The sequence below is a fragment of the Macrotis lagotis genome, chromosome 1, assembly GCF_037893015.1.
Source record: "Macrotis lagotis isolate mMagLag1 chromosome 1, bilby.v1.9.chrom.fasta, whole genome shotgun sequence".
NCBI lineage: Eukaryota > Metazoa > Chordata > Mammalia > Peramelemorphia > Peramelidae > Macrotis > Macrotis lagotis.
The window spans coordinates 656,172,226-656,198,920 of NC_133658.1; the positions used below are offsets into that span (position 1 = coordinate 656,172,226).

The 26,695-nt window shown below is 31.6% G+C and overlaps 1 protein-coding gene and 1 pseudogene across 9 annotated transcripts in view; one reads left to right on the forward strand and one right to left on the reverse strand.

Annotated features, from left to right (window-relative positions):
• DNAH7 (dynein axonemal heavy chain 7) overlaps positions 1-26,695 on the forward strand; it is a 271,696-nt gene that overhangs the window by 143,282 nt on the left and 101,719 nt on the right. For all 9 annotated transcript variants that reach the window (XM_074215444.1, XM_074215439.1, XM_074215442.1 and 6 more), the window contains 6 exons: positions 815-1,000; positions 12,381-12,544; positions 16,116-16,270; positions 18,624-18,814; positions 23,646-23,779; positions 24,710-25,045. In XM_074215444.1, coding sequence (XP_074071545.1) covers positions 815-1,000; positions 12,381-12,544; positions 16,116-16,270; positions 18,624-18,814; positions 23,646-23,779; positions 24,710-25,045 — 1,166 coding nt within the window. The remainder of the gene's footprint in view (positions 1-814; positions 1,001-12,380; positions 12,545-16,115; positions 16,271-18,623; positions 18,815-23,645; positions 23,780-24,709; positions 25,046-26,695) is intronic.
• Positions 1,788-2,492, reverse strand: LOC141509241 (glutathione S-transferase omega-1 pseudogene; annotated as a pseudogene).

The following is a 26,695-nucleotide window of genomic DNA, read 5'->3' on the forward strand; positions in this document are numbered from 1 at the left end:
ACTTATCTGTGTTTATATTTATGTGAGCCATTGATCACTTCCTTAAATATTGATACTTTCATATGAGGTAATGACATATTTATATATGTGCTATGGACTTATCTGTGTATATATTTATGTGATATCATAATTTAATACAAGTGTCACCACTAAAGTTCTTAGTTCTAAAAAGTCTGTGATTTTATGATTTAAGAACATACTGTCAAAAAAATTTTCTCCTATTCAGAAAAGCAAAATTGTCATTTTTAAAATTTTTTTTCAAATTACATGCAAAGATAGCTTTCAACTTTCATCTTTAGGAACCTTTTGAGTTCCACATTTTTCTACCACCCTCCCTTCCCACCTTCTTCCCCTTGGCAGCAAGCACTCTGATATAGATTGTTTGTGTACAATTATGTTTAACATATTTTCATATTAGTCATTTTGTGGAAGAAGAATTAGAACTAAGGGGAAAAAACCATGAGAAAGAAAGGAAAAACTATAAAATTAGTTTTAAAAAGTGACCAATATTATGCTTTACTCTGCACTCAGACTCCGTAGTTTTTCTTTGGATGGATTTTCCATTACAGGTCTCTCAGGATAGTCCTTGATCATCAAACTGTTGAGAGGAGCTTTTCCATCATAGTTGATCATCACACAGTGTTTTTGTTAATATATGTACAATGTTCTCCTACTTCTGCTCACTTTGTTCAGATCAGTTCATGCAAGTCTTAACAGAAAGCAAAATTATTATGTGAATATTTTAGCATGAACAATTTAGCATGTGAATGTCAATTTTAGCTTGTTCTAAGAAGAAATTACTTTCCTTTTCAAGGTTGACTTGTGCAGCAAAAAACTTGAGCGAGCTGAGCAATTGATTGGAGGTCTTGGAGGAGAGAAAACTCGATGGAGTCAAAGTGCTTTGGAATTGGGACATTTGTATATTAATTTGACTGGTGATATCCTCATTTCTTCAGGAATTGTGGCTTACCTAGGAGCCTTTACATCAAGTTATCGACAGGTAACTGTATATTTAGGTATTTGGAAATATAAGCAGTTTTCTAGGAAAATGGTCAATTTATAAAACAGTTTTTTATTTTGATGCTTTATTTAGTCACTGATATGTGCTAATAGCACCCTCCAATAGACAAACATATAATTGTTTATTCCCAAAACTTGTCACAAGTTTGCCAGTACATGGTATGTTGTAATCTCAAAGCTAAAATGAAGCACAAAATCCTTTCTTGATTTTGTTAGGAAATGCAGAACTCTTCCCCATAGTCTGTTTTTAGTAGTAGTAAGGAGGACTAAAGTAATAGTTCAAAACTAGTGATGTATGTGAATTTCAGTTTGATTCACATTTTATGCAGTATTGTTAAATTAATTACTTAGCAAAAAAAATACTTTAAAAAGCATTTTTTCCAGGGAATGGGGGTGGGGAAGGGAAGAGAGGTGTTACACAGATGCAAAATGCAAAATGTTGCAACATGTAAAAAAGGCTCAAAGGAAGGCTTATGGAACATTGGACAGTTCCTCTGTAAAGGATATATGATAGGATATTGACAAAATTCTCAGGATGAGGCATGGATGATTAAAATCATAATCATAATTTGCAATGCAAATCAGTGTAGGACAATTCTAATAAATGATTGAATTCCTTTTTGACATTTTAAGATTTTTATTGAGAGTCTCTTGGAAAATAAGGATTATCAGACCTTAGACACGCTCAAACACTGTTATTTTATGGTGAGGATATCCAGTGGTGAATTCTATAGTAGATTCTATAGCTAGTGTTCCAACATGGCACCTCACAGCCCTTAGTCAAAGGCATCAGGATTACTTTTTAAAAAGACGTCAAAGAAGCCTTTATATTTCTTCACATCAATGAAATGACGTCCATTGTGGGGTCCTTTTTCATGGTAGTGACCTACTCTTCAGAGTGAGGGTGTGGTCCACACAGTCAGCTATCTCATATGTTTCCAACTGTTCAAACCAGGGCCACATGAGGTAATCAATCATAGATACAGAGTTTCCACCAAAAAAGGTTGTCTTCTTCTGGGTAAGAACCTCCTCCAGTCTGCTGAATTCTTAATGGAGCTCTGATTTCTGAGTGGTAGTTTTCCCCATTTTGTGATGCTACAAGAATATTCTTAGTCAAAGGTGGTATCTTAGAAAATGACCCTGAAGTCATCTTTTGTAATGGATCTTCTGGAAACAGTTTCTTTCCTAGATAAACTTAATCTAGATATTCACAAATGATGAAGGTTCGTGTATCAGCTGACTCTTACTGTTTTCCAGAACTGGTATTTGACCAAGGGAGTGTTTCTTAAAGAACCATTTGGTCTTGTTTTTCAAGATAATATTGATGAGCTCATGATTGAGTCCTTTGGTCTTCATCATGAGCTGGGTTCTCTGGGCAAAGGAGCAGAATCTCATGCTGTACAGCTGGATGATGCCCAACAAGATGGGCTGGATTGAGGGCTGCCTTTCCCCAGGCTCCATAAGGAGCCACCTCACTGGATATCTCATCTCCTGTACCTGTGGCCATTCTTCAGGCCCACTGCTGCACAGACAGAATGATTGCATTGTTAAATCCAGATGGGATGAAATAATAGTGGTAATAGAAGAATTACTTTTATCTGAAGAAGGAAAAGCTGCAAATCTAAAAACTTTGAAATATAGACAACAAATTGCAGAATTGCAATTGGATAATGAACTGAATGCCAAAAGTAATTCTAATCCCTCAAATGATTTTGAAGAGGAGATGAGTCTACTTAGAATGGAATTTCTAAAAGCCCTTTTGAGTTTCACGGTGCAAATCCAAATCCAAATTGAGCATCTAAAACCAAAACAAAATAAATTGTAAACATTATCTTCATTAGCCATGATGAATAAATTCATGCTCCTATAATATTTGTATAAAAATATTTCAGAACCTACATAGATAATATATGATATAGCCTTTGTTACTATTAAAGACCTGTAGGAAACAATATTGAAATATTATATAAATATCCAGCTGATACATATACTAGAAATCTTTACTGTATCACTCAATTGAAGTCAGCCAAAAAGCACAATGCAAATTGAAATCCAGAAAACAAAAGTATGTCTGAAATTCTTGATATGCTAATCAACCATGGAAAGTGAAAGCCTAAAGGTTAAGACATTATAAGGAATAAAAGGATCTCCATGAGCAAAATAAGCAATTCAAAATCAATAAAAACTACACTAGAAATACATGAGAAATAAAGGAGCTAGAATAAGATGAGACTCCAAAAGGAGAAATATAGGATATTTCAGGTCATTTAAAGTGTTGAAAGAATGTAACTTGTAACAATGTGTATCATCAGTATAGTGGACAATGACCATACCTCAAGAGAAATTCTTGAACCTCTAGTTTTTTTCTGAAAAACAGGAAAAACCAGGGTATCTGCATAAGTTCCAAAAATATGGCTCAAGCAGTTCACAGTGGTATGTGAATTACTAGCAAAGCATTTTACCAGATTCCTCTGATGCAAACTTTAACCTAAATTTCTTAACAAAACACATCATGTGTATAAACAAAGAATTATGGTTTGAACTGTACCTTAACAGAAGATATTTATTACCAAAAGACAAGAACACTAGTAAACCCTTTAACATTAACTACTTACATGATTATGAATATATAAACACTTAAAAGAAAAAAAATTGGCTGAGAAGCAAAGATAATGTGCCAAAATTCCCCACAAACTTGAAAAGCAATACACATTGCTTTAGTTATTATTGAACAAGTCATACTCATATGTAAGCCATATGTTAAGGGCTGGGGTGGCTAGGTGGTGTAGTGGATAAAGCACTGGCCTTGGAGTCAGGAGTACCTGGGTTCAAATCTGGTCACAGACACTTAATAATTACCTAGCTGTGTGGCCTTGGGCAAGCCACTTAACCCTGTTTGCCTTGCAAAAAATACCCTAAAAAATGTTAAGGGCTATAACACTTAATAGAATCTTTATTGATTGAGTCAAAGTCTTTGACTCAGTTCTGCATTCCAAGCTTTATCATATAACTGCAAATATACAAAACAAATCTAAGAATGGTAAGAATGCTAGAATATTTGATATTCACATGGAAAACATTTTGCTATTTAAAAAATACTCCAATCACAATAAGTGCAAGAACAGTTGACATAAAACATCACATCTATTAGGAAAGCAATTTAATTCTACTATGATTCTGCTATTCTTCAACCCATTGTTGTTACTCTTGAAAAGAGTCAAATATGACCTTTGATGCAATAAGAAGTTAAATTCTATCATGATATGAATCACATTGTAATATCAAATTATATATGCCTCCACATAAAAACTCATTAAATATCTATTTGATCTTATGGAAATTTCCTCATATAAAAATATCATTGGAACTCTGTATAACATAGACTGATCATGTATGTTGAGATATAACAGAAACTAAAGATTTTAAGCTTGGATCCAGAGATCAAACTGAGTTACTTGATGAAGATTAAAACCTCCCAATAATTGGGTCAAGGAAAATCAAATATTATTCTGAGTTAAAAAAAAAGGCATCTAGCACAATATTTTGTGTTAAGAAACAGACTGACCCTCCAAAGTCAAAGCTTAATGGTTAGAATCCATTTTGATCATTAATACATATAAAAGTCCAATCTTAGTATATACTTTTGTCATGGTACAATGGAAAACAGAGGATATAGATGTCCAAATAAAAATCATACAATGTTAATTAAACATAAGGATCATCACCCCAACCAAACCAACTAAAGAAAGATTAATACTTCCTCATTAAAAAGAAAGAGGAATTGAAAAATAAAATTGATAAATATTCTCAGTGCACATGATCAGCAGGTTAAAAATAGAAATAGGGGCGGCTAGGTGGTGTAGTGGATAAAGCACCAGCCCTGGAGTCAGGAGTATCTGGGGTTCAAATCCGATCTCAGACACTTAATAATTACCTAGCTGTGTGGCCTTGGGCAAGCTACTTAACCTCGTTTGCCTTGCAAAAACCTAAAAAAAAATAGAAATACTTTTGGAACAAAACTCACTTGCTTCACATATCAAGAGTGAATGATAAATTCAGAAATGCTTTATTAAACTCCTTGACTATAACCAAAATTTATTTATTTCTGACTAGAACCTATGAAGTACTTAAGATCCAAGAGTATGTTTTAGAAAGAAAATGCCTTGTTAACATTTTAGGATATAAATCAGTTAAAAGTTTATTTTATCTATAATTATAAGCCAAAATAGGGAGAAGAATAAATTAGTACATGGAAAAGATATCATTATGGAGCAAATGGGCTACTGAGTATGCCATTTTTCACAGATACTTATATGGTATAGGTTACATCCTTACTAGTTCAGTCATTATGTCAACAAGAAAGTGTTCAACAAATATATGTATATTTGTTTATAGAAACACAGGTTTCTGAAAGCAATTCAGGTTAAGGTCATTTCCACAATAAAGTATAGAAAGGTTATCCTTAGGGAACCCAGATTTATTGATTGTTGCAGATTATGTGATGAAATGATGGAAACTATCTCATATCATTATAGATTTAAAAATATAACATCTCCTAAATTCCTAGAATGACATGATGAAGCACCTATAATTATACCTCAGAAGTTTTATTGTCATTACATAAACCAAAAAAGCCCCATACTTTAAATACAAATTTCTAAATATCCATGAGAATTCAACAAATAAACTCTTCTGGAACCCAAGTGTGTCCCTACAGAGAGTTCTAATCACTAAAACATACTACTGATGCCTAAAAAATTAAGAATGTTTTTCATGGTTATTACCATGTCAAATACTTTCAAATTATAAAGAGTGAAAACCTTTTTTTTAAATATAGAGACACAGCAGAAGAAATTAAAACTGTATGGAAATGGGATAAAATAAGTTCATCTTCTGTTTTTCTTAAGCAATATTTCAGAGTTTTTTTAGTGAGTCTACAGATAAGATTACATTTTATTATTAGTCATGTACAAAAAGGCAGTTATTTTATCCACCTATGCAAGCCTCCATAGAATGTTAGATATGAAAGAATAATAGCAGGGTAGTGATTAGTTTTTTCATCTGTGAAATTGGGATAATAATAATAATAATAATAATAATAATAATAATAATAATAATAATAATAATACCTATTTCCCAGTGTGCTTGTGAAGATCAAATGAGCTAATGAATGGAAAGCATGGAGAATATTAAACATTATTTAAATGATGGCTAAAGGAAGGCAGGCTAGGAAAACCCGAATTCATGTTCCAGAGGTTCAGGTTATGTATCATGTGCCTATCTGTTTTGGTAGAAAGGAGTGTCCTCATTGAGAGTTCGTTTTTTTTGCATTTGAAATCATAAGTCGGGCTTAAATAATTCAATAAATGAATGAATGAACAGGTAAATGTATAAGCAGCAGTAGTAGTAGCTTATCCTGTACTAGTAAATGGAATATCTACATTGGTGAGATCAGATCCACTGAAACTATAAAATAGCAGTATTACTTTATTCCTCTCTTCCTCAGCTTGGAAGATAATCTAAAATAAATTTCTTTATAAGTTGCAAAACCATCTGCTGATTTTCCCTTTATAATCCTAGAAAACATGTTTTTAGATAAAAAGTTCTGCCTACCAAATCAAAAATGTCACAATCTGGTAGTCCCTAGGATAGTATATGTGGGTGTTGACTTGAAAAAACTAGTAATTTTAGCTGAAAAATAACCATTTCTGATATTTTAATATAGGAAAAAATCCCTATAAATGTGCTCTCTGCTCATCCATTTGTCTTGTGCACAATTGAAAAGTTATTGAGCTTACTTCTGTAATGAAGTAATCCAGTCCCACAGTATATCAGGTACTGTGGGTTAAGTGTAAATCATGAGAAAATTATTTGCTATAGATTTCTCAGTGTGGCATAGTGACCTTCAAGAGTTATGCCAGCAGAAGGAAAGCTCTAATATTTTCTATAATGCTGGAAAGGGATTGAGTATGAACCTGGAAATAAAATTAATTCTCATTCTGATGATCACCTTAGCTAAATGTGGAAAGACTCATCACTCATAAGGTGACCACTAGATGATAGGTTCTTGGGCTAATTCTAAATGAGAAATCCCTACCTAATGACCAATAGATGAACATTCAACTGGAGGAACTTATTGAATCAGTCTTAGCATTTTTACTGTAATCAACTTAAGAATGAAGGATGTTGCATCTAAAGGATAGCTCACAAGTTCTCTTTTGAGGACAAATAAAGGAGCTGACAGAGCTGGTTTTCTGGTATAGCCAAAGATAACACCACCATTTAATGGGATATTTTTTCCATCTTGTTTTTCAGTATTCATGACAAATTTTTGCCCCCCCCCTAAAGAAAGCGTGCCTTGAAAATAGTTCCTGCTTATAAAACAGTTCAAAAAGTTATTGAGGAGAAGAATGCTTTAAAAAACAGAATTGGCCAGATGGAAAAGGAGATAAGAAAGCTCTCTGAGGAAAACAAATTCTTCAGACAAAGAACAGAACTCAGGGAGATTGCTGATTTTACGAGAAATCAGGACGCAATGCTTCAAAACCAAAAGAATGAAAAATTAGAAGAAAATGTGAAACATCTCATTGAAAAAAAACAACTGATATGGAAAACAGATTTAGGAAAAATAATTTTAAAATTATTGGAATACCTGAAAGTCATGACCAGAAAAAGAGCCTTGACATCATTTTCAAAGACTTATTACAGGAAAATCGCCCTGATATCCTAGAAGCAGAGGGCAGAATAGAAATGGAGAGAATCCACTGATCTCCCCAAGAAAGAAATCCAAAAAAACAACCCCCCAGGAATATTATAGCCAAGTTCCAAAACTCCCAAGTAAAAGAGAAAATATGACAAGCAGCCAGAAGGACACAACTCAAATATCGTGGAGCTGCAGTCTGGATCACACAGGCTTAGCAGCAACTACATTAAAAACTCGTAAGACTTGGAATATAATATTCCGGAAGGCAAAAGAGCTTAGAATGCAACTGAGAATGAACTACCCAGCAAAACTGAATGTCTTCTTCCAGGGAAAAAGATGGACTTTCAATGAACCAGGGGAATTTCAAATGTTCCTGTTGGAATAGCCAGAGCTGAACAGAAGGTTTAATCTTCAAATACAGGACTCAGGTGAAGCATAGAGAGTAGAGGAGAAGAGGAAAATATGAGGGACTTAATGATGATGCACAGGAGAAAACTGGATTTGAAGACATATTGTGGTGTAAAAATGGAGTCAATAGATTAAAGGGAAATGTAATGGGAGAAAGAAAAAGGAGAGGAGGAATAGGCTAAGATATTTCATATAATAAGATTTTTCTTCATTACAACAAACTATTGCAATGATATGAAAGGGGGGAAGGTGAGGGGGAATGAGGGAATCTTTGTCCTCATCAGAGGTGGCTAGGAGAGTAAACAACATATATACTCAATGGGGGTATAGACATCTGTAGTAAGGAGAGAAGGGGGATGGGGGAAGGGGGGGGAATGTGAGTGTTGGAGGAGAGGATGGACCATGAGGGAAGAGTGGTCAGATATAACACATTTTCTTTTTTACTTCTTGCAAGGGGCTGGGATTGGATGGCCTGTCCAGGACCATAGGGCCAGGTGGATGCTGGGTAAGGGGTGGTATGTGAGTTCTGGGCCTCTTGGCCCCAGGGCTGGGGATTTGTCTGCTGCGCTACAGCAGAGACAGAGTGAAAGGAGAGAGAAAATATAGTTCATGGTAGTAGAGAAGTATGAATGGAGGGAGTTGTGTTCAGCAATGGCAACGGTGGAAAAATATGGAAGTAACTTTTGTGATGGACTTATCCTAAAGGATGTGATCCACCTGCAACAGAGTTGGTGGATGTGGAACAAAGACTGAAGCACATTTTTAATTATTATTATTATTTTCTGGGGGGTGTTACAGGGCAAATGGGACTGGGTGGCCTGCCTGGGGCTGCACAGCTGAGTGATTGTTGTGTGTGTTAGGCTGGATTTGGACCTGGGTGCATCTGGCTCAAAGGCCAGTGATCTGTCTGCCACCCAGCCACCCCTACTATTATTATTACTACTATTTTATTTTATTTTGGGTCTTTTTTTATTTTTGTAGGGCAGTGGGGTTGGGGTGGCTTGCATGGGGTCACACAGCTGGGTGATTGTTGGGTGTCTGGGGCTAGATTTGGGCTTGGGTGCTCCTGGCTCCAGGGCCAGGGCCAGTGCTCCATCCACTGTGCCACCCAGTCATACCTACTATCATTATTATTATTATTATTATTATTTTAATTTTTTCTCTCCCCTTTATTTTATCCCTTATGTGGGTCTATATTTTCTTGGGGGGAGGGGGCATTATGTTTACTCTTAAATAATAATATTTTAGTAATATATAAAAAAGCATTATTTGTACAAAATAAGAATAAATTAATTAAAAAAAGAAAATAGTTCCTGCTTAATCATCAATATCTGTTGTTTATGATGAAAGGTAGAGAAATTGTAAAAAGAACTTTGATAAAACAATCCAGTTTTATCATAAGGATGTTAATCAGTGACTTTAATGCCAAAGTTGGAATAAGTGAGAATGCAAAAAGGTTAAAAATATGAATCAAGAACAAGTCAAAAAACCAGTTAACTCAAAAGTCAAGATCTTGCCCCACGATGTCATTGGTACTCTTTGATGAGCAACAACAATACAGAGCTCTCATACCTCCACATCAGAATTGAAAATGAATTTAAAAAATCACAAAAAAGAAAATTTTTTTATATCTTAACAGATGGAGACTAACTCATTAATTCCTGAATCAAATGTTGGTGTACAAGTAGACTATCAACTTGTTAGACCAAAGGTCAAAAATAGTACAAAGCTAAAAGAATAGGAAAAAATATTATATGCACTAACAACTTTAATCAGATTTAAACAAGTAAGAGATAAAGGGAACCAACATGTTATATAGAGGAAAGTAGACTGGATTTTAAACCAGAGGACTCTCTTCCAAATCTTGACTCTGCCCCAGTTCCCTCTGGGCCTTATTTTCACATTTGTAAATGACCACACCTCTAAGGTCCCTTTCAGCTTTAAATAAATGATCTTTTGATCTTTTGAAGAAACTTGTTGCAAAAGTTCAACTAATGTAAATTGAGCAAACGAGTCTAAAAAGCTCTTTAATCAGCAAGTATTTGATTTCACTTGCCATGAGTAAAGGATGGTAGCCAAGCATACTGGTTTAGAATATAACCTTATTGGTAAAATCTTGCAAAGAAAGACTGTTGAAGTTGTATCACCTGATAAAACAGAAGAAAAGCAAGTGGTAAAACTTGAATTTAAAGAAAGTTTATTGAAAGACCCAATTGGGTCTTAAATTAAGTAAAGTCATCCTAATGCCATGTAAGGGTGAAACCAGAAGAAATGCAAATATTAAAGTTGGAAGAAATGTACAAAAAATTTTAGTAGCAAACTTTTTTAATCAACAAGGACAGTAAAATTATCACCCCTAGATACTAATATCATAGTTCCAGATAGGCTTACAGATGAAATAGGAAAGGCATTAAGGAAAATTAGAAAACCAATTTCATTTGATCAAGTACATATATATATATATATATATATATGAGAGAGAGAGAGAGAGAGAGAGAGAGAGGAGATCCATGCTAGAGGCCAATTGTGAGAGGCACTGAAGAAACAATTTACAATGTATCTGGGGAAAGGGCAGATAAAAAAGGCATGGAAAATATCTTTAATAATTTTTCAAAAAGGTAACCAAGAACATATATCAGCAGGTATTGATATATATATATATATATATATATATATATATATATATATTCATACTTTAACTCATGTATAAGAACATTATGATTTTAATTGACGTGTTTGGAAGATATCTTTGAGAAATATATTAATAGGAAATAGACTTTCACAAGATGTATCCCGTGGTATCTTTAAAAATCATATAACTGACTGAAAGGTAGAGAATCGTAAAGAATTAAGATCAAATATGACTTTGAGGACAATGAAAAGGGACATAATGAGTCTGAGCAAGCTGTAACACAACAAATGAGGAACTGTGAAAAGAACCAAAATAATGTCGTCAAAGGACATGTATGTTTGGAAAAAAAGATGAACAGCTCATGTGTCAGAAGTAAGAGCTAACCATTAAAGAACCCTTGTGTTCTACTAGCATTGTTATAATGTCAAGAGACAAGAAAGGCCCCAGAATGTCAGATAGACCCCTGTGGTGAACTAGGATGTGAGCAAGAATCATACAGGATGAGCCACCATGGATGGGTTATGATCTGTACATCAATAAAACTCTAGATCCATTCAGTTCACTATATTGTCCTAGTGATCATGCATTCATTTGACAGTCTTCATAACTGTCAAAATATCTACTATATATCCAAAATGCAATGTATCCATGGGTCTGACTTTCCCAATTGAACTCAATAAAAATTCTATACATACCATGCATTCTTTAGTTCTCTAAAATCTTTAAGAACCACTGGCTGTGATAGAGTCCTGACAGATGTTTTGTTGCCCTAAAGAGAGTCTTAAACTCTGAAAATAATAGGGTATTTCTCTACCAATTTTCATACCAAAAACAAAAAATTAGAGCACATGTTAGATTCTTTGCTGTTCATTCCCCATTCTTTTTTGACTGTTTTTCCTGCCTTTTCCAAGCCTCAGCCCCATTCTGGCTCATTATTTTTGTGCTATTAATGAGGTGGCCTTTCATAGTGGAGAGACAGCACTGGAGTCAGAAAGCCCTGAGAAATCTTCTGACCCTACTAGCCCAAGGACCTGGGAAAGTAACCTAATTTCTCAGTTTCCCCAGTTATTTGTAAGACTGAAAGGATCAGTTTACCCTCCCTGTATTGGTAGAGAAAGTTTTCTCTCTGGGATTGCCACCCGGTGGGGGGGGGGGAGAAACAGAGACAGACAGTGAGCAAGTAAGAGAATCTTGTCAAATAAGCTCAGAATCTAGTATATATTTTCTATATTCTCCTATTTTCCAGAATCTTTCATAGCTTTCTGACATTGGCTTAGCAATAATATCTGCCAGTTCTTTAAAAATCTGCATATGTGATTCTTCTCTTCCTGATGACTTTGAAACTTTTTGATAACTGTAAAGTCCAGTATTTGTTGTAATAGTTTATTTTCAAAGATGCTATTTTAGAAATAAAGGATCCTAGCAAAAGGATTCAAAGTCAAAGAAAAACTTCTTCCAAAATAATTCGGCAGCTATAGAAGTTTTGAATTCCTGAAGGGAAAAAACTAGAAAATCACAATTTTTGAGATGTTTAATCCAGAAACACATATTGTCATATTCAGATTGTAAATTTTCTAATATCCAAACTTTTTTTGTCCTTTGTTTTGTTCCTAAAAGTACCAAACCAATGAGTGGACATTGTCATGCAGAGAAAGAGACATCCCATGCTCAGATGATTATTCTCTTACAAGCTCTTTAGGAGAACCTGTGAAAATTCGAGCTTGGAACATTGCTGGTTTGCCCTCAGATTCCTTTTCCATTGATAATGGGATCATCATTATGTAAGGAACATGTTTTCTCCTCAAGTTAATTAAAATAGCTACTGAGTATTTGACTTGTATCTCCATTAAGATCTTGTCACAGTACTTTATTATGATGTGAAATTTACCCTATTTTTCTATAGCATAAGTTCTGGCAAGAATGGCCATTTCTGTTATCTAAGAATCAGAGTACTTTATTTGAACAGGAAACTAGGTGGCACAGTGGATAGAATACCAGACCTGAGTCAGGAAGACTTATCTCTATGAGTTCAAAACTAGCTGTGTGACCCTGGACAAGTCATTTGACCCTGTTTGCTTTAGTTCCTCATTTGTTAAATAAGCTAGAGAAAGAATTGACAAAATACTACCAAAAAAAAACTCCAAATGGGTCATGAAGAGTTGGATACAACTGAAAAATAATTAAACAACAAAGCTTATTTAGATACACTTATCATCATAACATTAGTCATCTTGAGGGTAGGTTGTTTGTATTTATGAAAAACTCATGAAAATCATAAATTTTGCATTGAATTTGCCTGAATGTATTGACACATGCTTGGGCAGAATTCCCAGGGGGAAGGGGAGGGAACCAAAGAGAATGACCCTCCAGTGTGTGTTGCCCATGTTTCATTCAGACTTCTAGTTATAATGTAAAAATAAATAACAGATCTTTTGAAACACTGAATAAGTATATTATTTTTAGTGAGTACTCTTATTTAATCTGTGCAACTTAAGAAACATGGAAAACAATGTTTATAGTGAAGACAGTTTGGGTTTTTCTGCCTATTTTTTTTTCAGCTTTCAAAGTATTATATTACTTACCAATTGAAAATGAATGAGAACGTTCTTGATTTTATTATCTGAATTTTAAGTTTTTGATAAAAAATTCATCCAAGTTAACACAGATTTCTCACTGACAGTCTGATGTATAAGTACAAAAAAGCATTTTCAAATTTCATTTAATCTCCTTAAATTGTAATGAAAATTCAGTCAACTAATTGTATTTACTCAATTTTTGAAGTGGCCACTCTCTGTGGTGAATTTGTGGGAGTATATGGACTAAAGTTTTACAAGGTGAACAAACATGATTTTGCAATCTGTAGTATTAGAGGGAAGAGTCACAATGACAAGATATTCAATAGAATATATATATATATATGTATGTATGTATATGTTGAATGCTTTCCATGATAAAAATAAATAATTCATTTAGCCATAAGAATTGTGAGCAAAACAAGTCTATCAAATTTTATACTTTTGAGTATAAATCAAATTCAATTTTGTGAATTTGGTCATTGAAATGACCAGCTGTTTTGCTATTGGCAGGCATGAAGATGGAAATGGCAAAGTACTCCAGTATCTTTGCCAAGAAAAACCCCAAGTGGGGTTATGAAGCGATAGGTAATTTTTGAAATGACTGAACAGAAAAAAGAAATAATTTGTATTTAAAATGTTCATGTAATTTGTGATAAGATTTGAATTATTTTATCATGTATTGTAATTAAAAATAAATTTTTGCATTATTTAAAAATATATAAAAATTAGTATACCTATATAACAAAAAATTTAAGATGAACAAATAATACACATTTGAATGAGATATTATAGTAACATATTTCAAATAATAATGAAATTTAATTGAATTTATTTTGACATCAAATGTAAAGAGCAAAATGGCTCACATAACTTTGTAAGAGGAAAAATCTAGAGGAGGAATTCAGGGGTATAAATTCCCATTAAGAAAAATTCCCATTAACAATAAGCCCCAAGCAAGCCAATGTCTTTCTAGTTGTGAGAGAGAAAATAAAAGAGACAGTAGGTAAGCAATGATAGGGTATAAATTTCTTCAGGAAATTAATATGTCAAATATGTAAAAGATATCAATTTTTATATAAAGTATTAGCTGGAACTTGATAATTACTGCTCAGTCACTTTTGATAATGACATATGACAGAAAATATTGAAATATTACATATTTTTAAGAGTATTGCTTAAGGAGATCATTTTATCCAGAAGATGACAGAGTAGTTCTTTCCCTCCAACCTCTTCATTAAAAACCTCATAGGAAGGAATTAATCTCTGAATATATAACAACAAAAGCTGAATCCATTAGATAAAAAGACAGAAGCAACAAGCGAGGTTTAAAAAAATCATGAAATAAAGAATTCCTATTCATTGTTCCCACCCTCTATCCATTGGATGAGATAATGTGGATGATTTGCTGCCTGCAGCAAAAATCAAAGGAAGGATTTGCTTGGATAACATCGTAGATCCATTGATGTATCAACATCTATTAATGAAAAAAATATTTTAATTTTTTTTGGTACAGACCCATGATCTCATCAGTATAGGGAATGCCCGGAAAGGAAATTCTTCCTACCATTGAAGATCAGTAACTGTTCTATAATTTTTGATAGTCTTTGAGAGTCACCTGGTACACTGAGAAGTTAAATGACTTATCCAGACACATACCCAGTATGTGTTCTTTTGTTCAGCTTATTTTCTTAACTTTTTTCTTAACTCTCTATCACAGTGCACTCTTTTTTTAAAAATTTAATATCACAAAAAATGATAAATGTGACTGCAAGGAAATACAGAAAATAAAATCAGCAAGTATTGAATTATATGCACATTGATATACAAGGATATAGGAAAAATAAAAATAAAATCAAATATAATAAAACTTCAGATAGAGTCAGAAAGGAACATGATGTGGAAGAATCACTTATTTATCTATTGTCTGGTGATTTTATTTTAATTCATTATGTACTTAGGAGGTTTTATGTAGTTTTTCCCCCTTTTTCATTTATTCATTGCTGTCTTTGTTGCTGATTATTGCATTTATAATGAGAACTTTAAAACTTGTTTAAAAAAAGAAAAAATGAGACAGAGAAATGAACTAAGTATTGTAGTGACAAAATGAAAAATGTGCTGGGTGCAATTTGAATGTACTGGGTATTTTAAGTTTAGATGATTCAAAGTTTTCTAGCTTTTGATCATCTATAATTTATGGTGAGAACTATTCTAAATTAATTGATGGTCAAGTGACCAGAAAGAATAGCAAATGATTTGAAAAGTATAATTTAAATTTAAAGAATTTTGAGTTTCAAATGGAAGAATAAACTATATTTGACTTATCACTTATTTTTTACTGTTTTCATTTAAGTTACATAATTTGATGAAAATGGTGGTATTCTAAGAACATAATTTTCTTTGGGAATTGAAAAATGAACAGAGAAAACAGAAAAATTTATTTGATAAGTGACAGTTAATATTCATGAAAAACTACCATAAAATTTTCTATGAAGTTAAGAAACTAAGACTTAGACACAAATTATATTTGAATTTTAAAATAATGATCATTTGCAGGTTTTGACCCAATTTATATGAGATGAGACTTAATTTTGTCAATCAATTTCACTTAAGTATGGTATTTTTGTATTCACAATTAGGACATCAAAACTCTGAAAGTTATATCTTACATTCTTTGGATACTCTAGTATAAAAATTGTGATGGAATTGATTGAGATTATGAAGTAAGATATAATCAGTTTCATTTTTGGACCATATTCATTCTTTCTTTCCCTTCCAGGAATGCAAGAAGATGGCCTCTAATGATAGATCCTCAGGGTCAAGCTAATAAATGGGTAAAGAATATGGAAAAAGCCAATACCCTTCACATAATCAAATTAAGTGATTCAGACTATGTAAGGACCCTGGAAAATTGCATTCAGTTTGGTACGCCTGGTAAGTAATTAAATAGTAAAACTGTATATTACCTAAATGCCTGGAGAGGGCACAATTAACTCAAAAATTGTTTAAGATTGAAAAAAAGGACAAACATCAGATACATATAAAAATGGTGATTTTATTCTTCCATTTCATTATTTGATAATCAAATTAAACTTTGTTAATTGTAATCACAGTAGGTTAGGAAATTTTCCATGCCTATATATATTTGTTTGCAATGATTTCTTTAATTTAGCTATTTTACTTGTTGCCTGAAATTGGGCATTCTTTTTCATTACGATTCTTATATTCTTTTTAAGAGTCTATATGATATACCAAAACTTGCTTACCAGACCATTATTTCTACTGCCAGTTTTTTCCCTTTCTCTATAGGTATTAATTAATTAATTAAGGACTTTATGATACTTGTATTGTTGTATCATTGTCCCTTTATCATTACAAAGGCATATGAATCTGAAAATTACTTTTCAGGAAAAATCTCATATATAAACTTTACCTTTATCAATTTAAGAAACTAGATTAAATATTTTATTGTTTGAATATATCTATAATAAATCATATTTTAAATTTAAACTATCCCCCAAATAACAAAAATCGTATTTATTCTTTGAGAAAGTATTACATAGCAAAAGTCTCCTAGTTTCATAATTTTTCATGTCACTTTTTGTAATAAAGTTATATACTTAAAAATATTAAACTTGAAAGAGAACAGTGTTTGATAACTGAGAGAAATAACCAGAAAGGAAAAATTACACATATGTTTACATATACAAAACTTATATTGATTCATTCAACAAATATTTAAAATTATCATACACATTTTTGATAGTATGGTATATTGGTTATTAGGAGTCCTAATAATTTGAATTTAAGTCCTATCTCTATTACATAGGGATCATGTCACTGGGCAAGTCATTTAAATTCTCATTATCCCAAACAACTTTGTTAAGACCATAAGTTGCAGAGCAGTTGCCAGGCTATATTAATGGAAAGGAATTTCTCACTGGGAATTCCCCAAAAATCACAGGTACATTAAAAATAATGGAATAGGATATTTATGCATTCAACAGGCATTTTCTGAGCAAGGAGATACCAAAAGTGCTGCTCTTAAACCCTCTTGAAACTGACAATTTAATGGGATCAGGGGTTGGGAATAAATGTACCTAAGAGCAATAACCATGAACAATGAGATAATTACAATATACTGAGGAGGTTCAGAAGATTAGAGAGATAATTTATCATCTATTAATATGAAAATCAGAATTCTAGAACTCATTTTGAAGATGGAGAAACTGAGGGAGAACATTCAATCATTGATTAAGTGCCTCCTGTTCTGCTAGGTCCTGGGGCACAATGGCAAGAGGGAATGAGAGATTGAGATTTGCCAAAGGCTATATTAAGGATTTGTCTGAGATGGTCTTATTCTATCTACAACTCTTTCCATTACCCTAGGTCTGCTCAATCCACTTGACCATTTGAAATAAAGTTAATGATTGCTTATTACATTTTTTGAAAATTCATCAAAGAGAAGGGACAAATATCTTTAATCCATTTTTAGTTTTATAAAGAGTGAAACAGATGGTAGTTGGTACAACTATTTTTGCATTTAACCTTCAAGTAAATGAATCTTTCACTGTTAAAATTTTAAAAAGCAGATGTAATTAAGTCCTCTTCCATTTAAGCACCTGTGTTTAGATATTGGAAAATTCAAGAAAACTATAATGCAAATAAAGATACATATATTTGAGTTGACTTAGAGGGAGGAAAGAACATAGAAAGTGAGTCAGGCACATGTTATTGGAATATGATTGTCAAAAATGTGTTCAGATTTGCTACATTTTTATGATAGTCTTGAATCCTGGCTACAGGATCATGTACTATGTCACACCTAACATTTAGAAAGAACAAGTAACTAATTATTTAGCATTTTATGTCTATTTCTGTCACTAGAATTAACCATATATTTACTTTAAATAAGACTACCAATCTTGTTTTAAAGCTATTAATGGCTTTTTGAATATACAAAAATTTGTTTGCTCTTTGGTTTCAAACTGAGGAAATACTTAACAGAAGAAACATTGGAAAATAGTTTATTTGTTAGTAATATTAAAAAACCTAAAACTACTGTTTCTTGTATGTTTTAATAACACTACATATAGATAACTTTTCTACATGCAAAGTGCTAAGAATTTTTGACTATCTGACATAGGAAGTTCCTCCTAAAGTCAGTAAAGCAAAGCATCTTGGTGAAAGATGGACCTTGATGTACTGTTACCTTTTGCCTGAATGAATGCAATGAATACATCGAGTAATTTAAATAACATGACATCCTATTATGAATTTATTCTAGTTTTGCTGGAAAATGTCGGGGAAGAACTAGATCCTATTCTGGAGCCTCTTCTATTAAAACAGACATTTAAACAGGGTGGGAGTATATGTATCCGACTTGGTGATTCTACAATTGAATATGCACCTGACTTCCGCTTCTATATTACAACTAAGCTAAGAAATCCACATTATCTTCCTGAAACATCTGTTAAGGCTAGTACTTGAAAATCAATGTATATCTTATCCAGTTTTTATAATTAAGATTTAAAATATAAATAAAGATATAAAAATGTTCATTGTATAAATGAGCAACTTTTTCATTTTGAACATTTCCAGAAAGTGTTATAATATTTTGTAAATATTGTTTTTTGACAATGCTTAAATAAAACATATTTCTTAGTATTCTTTGAAAGTTAATCCAAATTTAATTTTTCCTATTGATGATCTTTCTGGATTTGTATTGTTTAAAATTGAAGCTTTGCACAATCATACTTTCTCTTACATATTATCAAATGAAAATATACAAACTGAATTTTTTGCACATTAAGATTTAGCATTTTCTCATTGGATTTTTTTATTTTATTCTCATTAGCTATTTGAAAGAGTTTTATTTAGTAATACTTTGAAGAGTATGATAAAGGGTACTTTGAGCATCAGAGTCTAAATGACATTACACCTTAATCAGATATACATAACTCAAACCAAAAACAGAAAATAAGCAAAATAGTTCTTGAGTTTGATGTCTAACAAGAAGAAAACATTAAGACAGTGGCAATTTTCAGGACTAGGGGAGGGGAAAGAAGTAAGTTTAGCTTAATATGGGGAGTTTTGGTATATTGTGGTTGCAAAATTTTTCTGGATATAGTAAAAATGCTTCCTACACTTCCAATGGCAGAGAAGAAATCTGGGTAAACGTTTGAGGTTATGATTCCAGGAGATAAATGAACTATTTCTTTTGACAATGAAATAAAGCTAAGGGAGAAAGACTAGAAACATTTTTCCCATACTTAACAAGGTGATTAATAATGTGAACCTGAATGTCATCTGTGTTCATGTAATTCTTGTTGGAATGTTTGAGGTTGTCACATTTTAATTTAGAAAATAGGAAACATAATCTAAAAAGAAAAAAGAAAAGATTTAGGTTAACAATAGTCACCAGCGATTTCTAATTAAGTGCAAATATAAGTCTAATATGTATCTTAAAACACTTTAAAATGAACTTAGATTCTAAAATATGGATAATCTTGAATATATGTATATATATATATATATATATATATGAAATGCCTGACAAATTTAAGTTTGGGAATGATTTTATGGGTTTTTTTGGTGGGGGGAAAAATTACTTCTAATCATATTCTTAGTCTGTTAATGAATGAAACATTTAATAAGTACTGAATGAGTTTTTACTATATACAAGCAATTATGTTAGCTACCATCCATCTGGTTTTAAGGAGCTCATAAACTCACAAGGAAGTAAACATGCTCAAAAAACCCCATATTTTAAAAGAAGTACAAATTGTGATATGAGAGTACAGAGAAGGTAGATGTCACTTGCACAGGAGGGAAATAAGAGTCAGTTTTATAAAAGGAATAGTATTTGAGTGCTGACAAAGGATGAGCAAAATTTGACAGGTGGAGATTGTATGGATGAAGACAAGACACAATCTTTATCAATTAAATTAAGAAATATATTGACTTAGAAATACTGTTTGAAAATGAAACAGAATGATGAATTAGACTTTAAACTTAAACTCCAAAGTAAATTACTGGTTTACCAAAATTTCTTGAAATAAAGTACAAGAGAAAAAAATTGAATAGTAAGACATGTAGAAAATAGTACATGTAATGGAAAAATCTCAAGTTTACCACCAACATATAGTAGTAGTAGTCTCAGGACTCCAGGGAAGAAAATGATCTATGAGTCACTACTGAAATCCTCAAGATCCCTAGAGTGTCTTATTGCTTCATTATTTTTAATTGCTTAAATTGATTAAACTGGGAGTAGGAAACATAGTGAGGCAGTTACTTGCTTTCATTTACAAATTAGATCCTTTCTTAGAATCCAATAGGAAGAATTGTTTACATCTTCCTTTGAAAAGGCACCAAAGGGATAATACAGACATTATGCTGGAATGTATTCATTTAGATCTAAATAAAATACATTGATGAAATTATATATGTTCGCTTCTAAATAAAAATCAACTAAAATTTTAAAAAAATTTTTGACTTTAAGATACTAAACATTGGAAGAATATGAAATAAATTCTTCCTTACATTTAAAGTTTTAGACTGCTTATAAAACATGCATTTTGCTAGCAGCATACTGACTGTCTCTATAGTGTAGCCTCCTTTTTACTCTATACCAACTCTGAGAATATTCTCAAAACTTTCAACATGTTGGTCCCATATCTATATGCTGAAGAACAAAACTATATGACTATTATTAATAAAAAAAAAAGTTAAATTTGGGGGCGGCTAGGTGGCGCAGTGAATAGAGCACCAGCCCTGGAGCCAGGAGTACCTGGGTTCAAATCTGGCCTCAGACGCTTAGTAATTACTTAGCTGTGTGGCCTTAACCCTATTTATTTGCCTTGCAAAAACCTAAAAAAAAAAGTTAAATTTTAAGAATTTCTTAATTATGTGATTTAAAGTTCAAATTATACCTTTTCTTAAAGCCATTTGCTTTCTAATTCCTTTTTGGGTCTCTATACTGCCAATTTTTACTTAATTTTAAAATTTGCATGGGTATTTGTGTTTTTTAACTTATCTTGATAATTTGATTCATTTTTTTATATATGTTTAAAGGAATTAGTGTTTGGATTTTTCTATTTACTTTATTTTAAAACATATGCTTTACTCTCTCCTTGCTCAATGAATATTATATTTACTTAATTAAATCAGTACTATTTCTTTCACTTAATAAAGTTATGATGATGATGATGATGATGATGATGATGATGATGATGATGATGATGATGTCTCAGGCATGTGAGCTAGACCCTGGAATATAAAATCAAAACTAAATAGCTTTTACCTTCAAGGAGTTTTTATTTTACTTGGAATGAGAAGAGCAGGAGAAGGACTATGTATATAGCTTAAATATTTTTTTTAATGTATACAGAATAAATGATTATCCTTTACTCTAGCTAGTCCTCATCTTTTGGCTACTTAAACTCAGTCTATTTAAATTAAAATACTCCTAACTCAATTGATGAATACTGAATATTCCCTCCCCACCCTTTTTTGGTCATCTTTGGGATCAGATTCTTAAGGTAGGCCCCCATCTTTTAAATCAGCTAGTTCACTTAAGAGTTTTTTTTATGTTTTGATTTTGCCTGAGGAAAAATCTTTTTTGTTAACTACTTTGGAAAATCAAATAGAACAAGAATAGTTTAAATTGAACTCTATTTCTACCAGGAGTTAGGAAAATGATGACTCTATATGTGTGTGTGTGTGTGTGTGTGTGTGTGTGTGTGTGTGTGTGTGTGTGTGTGTGTATACATATATATATATATATATATTTTGTCTAAAAGTATAGCAAAAATATATATTTTTAAACAAATGCCTCTGCAAAGACATTCAGTTCCCCAGCATTAACTGTTTTTTAAACTTCATATCTTCACCTATGATCTCCATTATGAAGAAAGTAAAAAAAGCATCAAAATAGCATTTATGATACTTTGTATGATTGTTGAGGAATTTGTTTTGTATTATTAAGAGTGAGAAATTAACCTTTGAACTAATACTGAGATGGCCACAGTAATTTTATATATAGATATTTTGCGTTAATAGGCCCCATAGATAGTGAAACGGAATGAAATACTTTACATTTTAATTCCAAAGTAAACAGAGTACCAAAATTTCTAGAAATAAAGAACAAGAGAAAAAATTAAATATGCAGAAAATGGTACAAGTAATAGAAATAACAACAGCATAAATGTAGGAGCAATTTGAAGGAGACTATGACCCATGACCTAGATATTCCAAAAAGGGAGGATTCTTAAAGGCCTTTGTGGATCATGGATTCATGGATCACAAACCTAAATCAAAAATTTATCAGAATATGGAGAGTTGGGGTGGCTAGGTGTTGTAGTGGATAAAGCACCGGCCCTGGAGTCAGGAGTACCTGGGTTCAAATCTGGTCTCAGACACTTGATAATTACTTTAGTTGTGTGGCCTTGGGCAAGCCACTTAACCCCATTTGCCTTGCAAAAAAAAAAATACCCAGAATATGGAGAGTTACAAACCATTTCTGAAGGGAACCAATACACCAATGTAAACTTTGCATCAATAGAATAGAGGAGACAGTGCAATGCATTGGTTCTTGATGACATCTTGAGGAATAATCAACAGATGCATAGATCTTTAGGAAAAAGAGAATAAAGACTTATGAATAAGGAATTTGAATATCACAGAATGAATATATCCTTGCTATGATAGAGCACATGGGAGCAGTAATTGATAGAATGAAATAAGCAAAACTAAACAATAAGATATTGAGAAATTGTTTCTCAAACTCTGATGAAATGTAAATGTCTTAGTTCATTTCTGTATCAACAAATCTGTCACTGTTATTCAGGGGGCTTAATATATAAATATATTTTTTAAAAACCTAATACTAGTACTTTTTCTTGTTCTTTTTCTTGTTTCTTATATTTGCTAGTAGCCTTAAAATGAGAATTAGTTAATATGTTCAATTGTGAGGAGATTCTCTCAATCTAATTATTTTACATTTATTATTGAAAGACTTGCCAGCAATTAATAGCTTTTTAACAAGAATATGTTAAACCACTTTCACACTATCTCATTTGGGAATGACATTATAGGTTTTTAAAGTGCAATAATGTCCTCTAAAACTTAAAATTCTAGTTCCTAGAAACAATTTAAAATTCTCATCTTTACATAAATTTCTAGGCTAAATAAAATATGCTTTGGGAAAAATCTTAGTGTTTTATGCAGGGACTTGGTCAGTAGAAAATAATAGCTTTTATTGTAAGAAAGCCTAATGGTGGTGTTTTTTTGCAAAAACTTTCATTTATAGGTTACATTATTGAATTTTATGATAACTCCTGAAGGAATGCAAGATCAACTCCTTGGAATTGTTGTAGCTCGAGAGAGACCAGATCTTGAAGAAGAAAAGCAAGCCTTGATATTACAAGGAGCTGAAAACAAAAGGTTTCACATTTTGCTAATATGAGATACTTTTATTTTTTTAATGTAAAGAGTAAAAGTTTATTAAAGTATACATTGAATTTTAAAGTATATGTAAAATTCTATCATTTTAAAATTATTTTAAAATAATCATTTTTAAAAACTATTGCAAAAGAAAATCCTGTCAGTACTTTTATATGAATAATTAGAAACAGTTGCTCAAATTTCAAGACAAGTGCATTTTCAGATATACAAATAATATTCTAGTTAATACAAAAGCTTAATTATCCATTACACAATTTTGATTTCCACAATTTAGTATTTATTTATCAAAATTTATTTAATTTCCCTCTGTTCCCCCTATTATTTTAATTCAAACTGCATTACCCTCAAACAGCCTTGATACAGATTTTAGATTGTGCAAATATCTTTTAGACTATCAAGTAAAATATAAAGGAAGCAAATGTAGCAATATGATTGGTCTACTTTGTGTTCAAAATCTTTAATATGGGTAATAAATTAGGCTTTATGACTTAGTATATTGGGGCAATGTAAAGAGCACAGGGTGTGGAATCAGAAGGGTCCTGGTGTTACCAGATACTACAACTGCGTGAGTATATCCCTTAATCATGTTGAGCCTCATTTTCTTCCTCAATAAGACAGTGCCAATAAAAAATTTGCCTGCCTAACTCACAGAAATGATAAGAACAAAATACTTTTTACAAACTATTAAGTAAATATGAGCTGTCATCATCATCATTATCACTCTAATTATTTAAATGATCTCTATATGGAGAGGAATGGCTTGTCTGTCATATTTTTGAAGATAGGTAGATTCAGAATGTAACATCAATCTTCATGTGATAAACTACATCCTTTGTTACAAAAGAATATATATTTTAAGAATGTATGTTTAAGGTATTTTTTTAATCAAACTCCTGCTTTTCATTTTAGGCAGTTAAAAGAAATAGAAGACAAGATCTTAGAAATTCTTTCATCTTCAGAAGGCAATATTTTAGAAGATGAAACTGCTATTAAGATATTATCTTCCTCCAAGGCTTTAGCTAATGAGATTTCTGAGAAACAGGCAATAGCTGAAGACACAGAGAAAAAGATTGATGACACCCGTATGGAATACCGTCCGATTGCCATTCATTCATCAATCCTGTTTTTCTCAATAGCAGATTTAGCTAACATTGAACCCATGTACCAGTACTCACTCACTTGGTTTATTAACCTTTTTATCCTGTCTATAGAAAATTCAGAGAAATCTGAAATTTTGGAGATAAGGTATGTGAGATAAATACTAATTAATTACTAATTAATGCATGGGTACCAGAAAGTGTTTCTTAGCTTTCATTGTCATTTTGGTATTATGTTGACATTGCAGCAATTTCTCCACATTAAACTTGATTAATCATTATCCCAGAAATAATCTTGGGATTTAAGAACTGAACAGATGTGTCCAAACTCAATCTGTTAAGCCATTCTTCAGTGAATCATTTGCAAATAGATGTACAATTCTATCAATTAAAAAAATCTTTAATACATTGTTTCAAAATTTTATTAATAATTTTAAGTGAGAAGTTTATATTTTTAAAAAAAGGTTTGATGCAGATATAAATACCTGTAAGTACAAACCATACATGGCAAGTGCTGATAAAAATTGATGATTTTTTTCCATATTAGTTCTTATTAATTATTTTTATTTAAATGAAATTCTTTTTTATATCAGAATATTCTATATTTTAATCATTATTACTAAAGTTTTTTTTAATTTTGAAAAAGATTAATTTGGAATTTATTTCTAATAAAATAAAGTTATTTTTAAGAGTTGCTATACAAACAAAACAATTTATATATTATTATTAAGTGATTTTTATAGTTCTTTATTGCATATTGTAAATTTTTGTAGTCTTTTAAAATAATATTCAACATAGGGATCTGCTAGGAAAAAAATAAATTTTCTAAACCAAAAAAATTATTTGAAGAAACTATGTGAACTCTTTTGTCAACTGGTTATCTCAGTATGAAGTCATGTATTTAGTCTCCTGCCAAATCTAAGTTAATTCTAAGCTTAAGTATTCACATATATACTTAAGAAGTCTATTATAAAAATCCAATGTGTTCATCTCAATGTTAATCTCAGTAAAGATTGATATGATGTTTCTTCATCTATAATTTTTGAAAAAAATTTTCTTTCTCAAAGGTGCCTAGAATTCTGAAGTTTTTTAAAACTAGTAATATTTTAGTCTTGGTTATTTATTATTCTCCAACTGATGGAGAATGAGAATAAAGCTGCTATATAATTTTAATTTATAGCTTATCTCTCTACTAAAATTATATATACAGTATTGATAATCCTTTCCTTTTATCTAAGTCAGTTCATTGTCCCTGTATAAAATGTTGAAGGAATAGCAGAATCTCTAGGTAGGAAATGTAGTGATGGAAATGGGGCTCAAAAGGTCATTCTTTTTGTTTGAGAATATCAATAATTCCTTTAGATTATTCTGTATTCTATGTGTTTCTGACAAACTTATGACTAACAAGAACTAATAGCAAAAAATAGGAAAAAGAAACTGATCTCTTTAAAAAAAACCTTCCTTATTTCTACTTTAATAAAGTGAAGAATAAAGTAATATTTGTAAATGTATAGATATGTATACATATATACATATAAATTTACATATGTTACATGTATATGTAGATATATGCATAGTATTAGATACTATTTGTGACCAGTAGCTATCTGGGGGGAGGGAAGAAAAAATTTACATGATAATTTTCTTGTAAATTTGAAAGGAATAGCAATACATAGAAGATTTACAGGTTTATGTGCAATCATCTTTTTATTGTACTGTGTTATGAAAATGTTTGTTTTATCCATAAATTAAAAATTAAATTTGAAAAATCAACAGCATTAAGAATTTTTAGGATTAT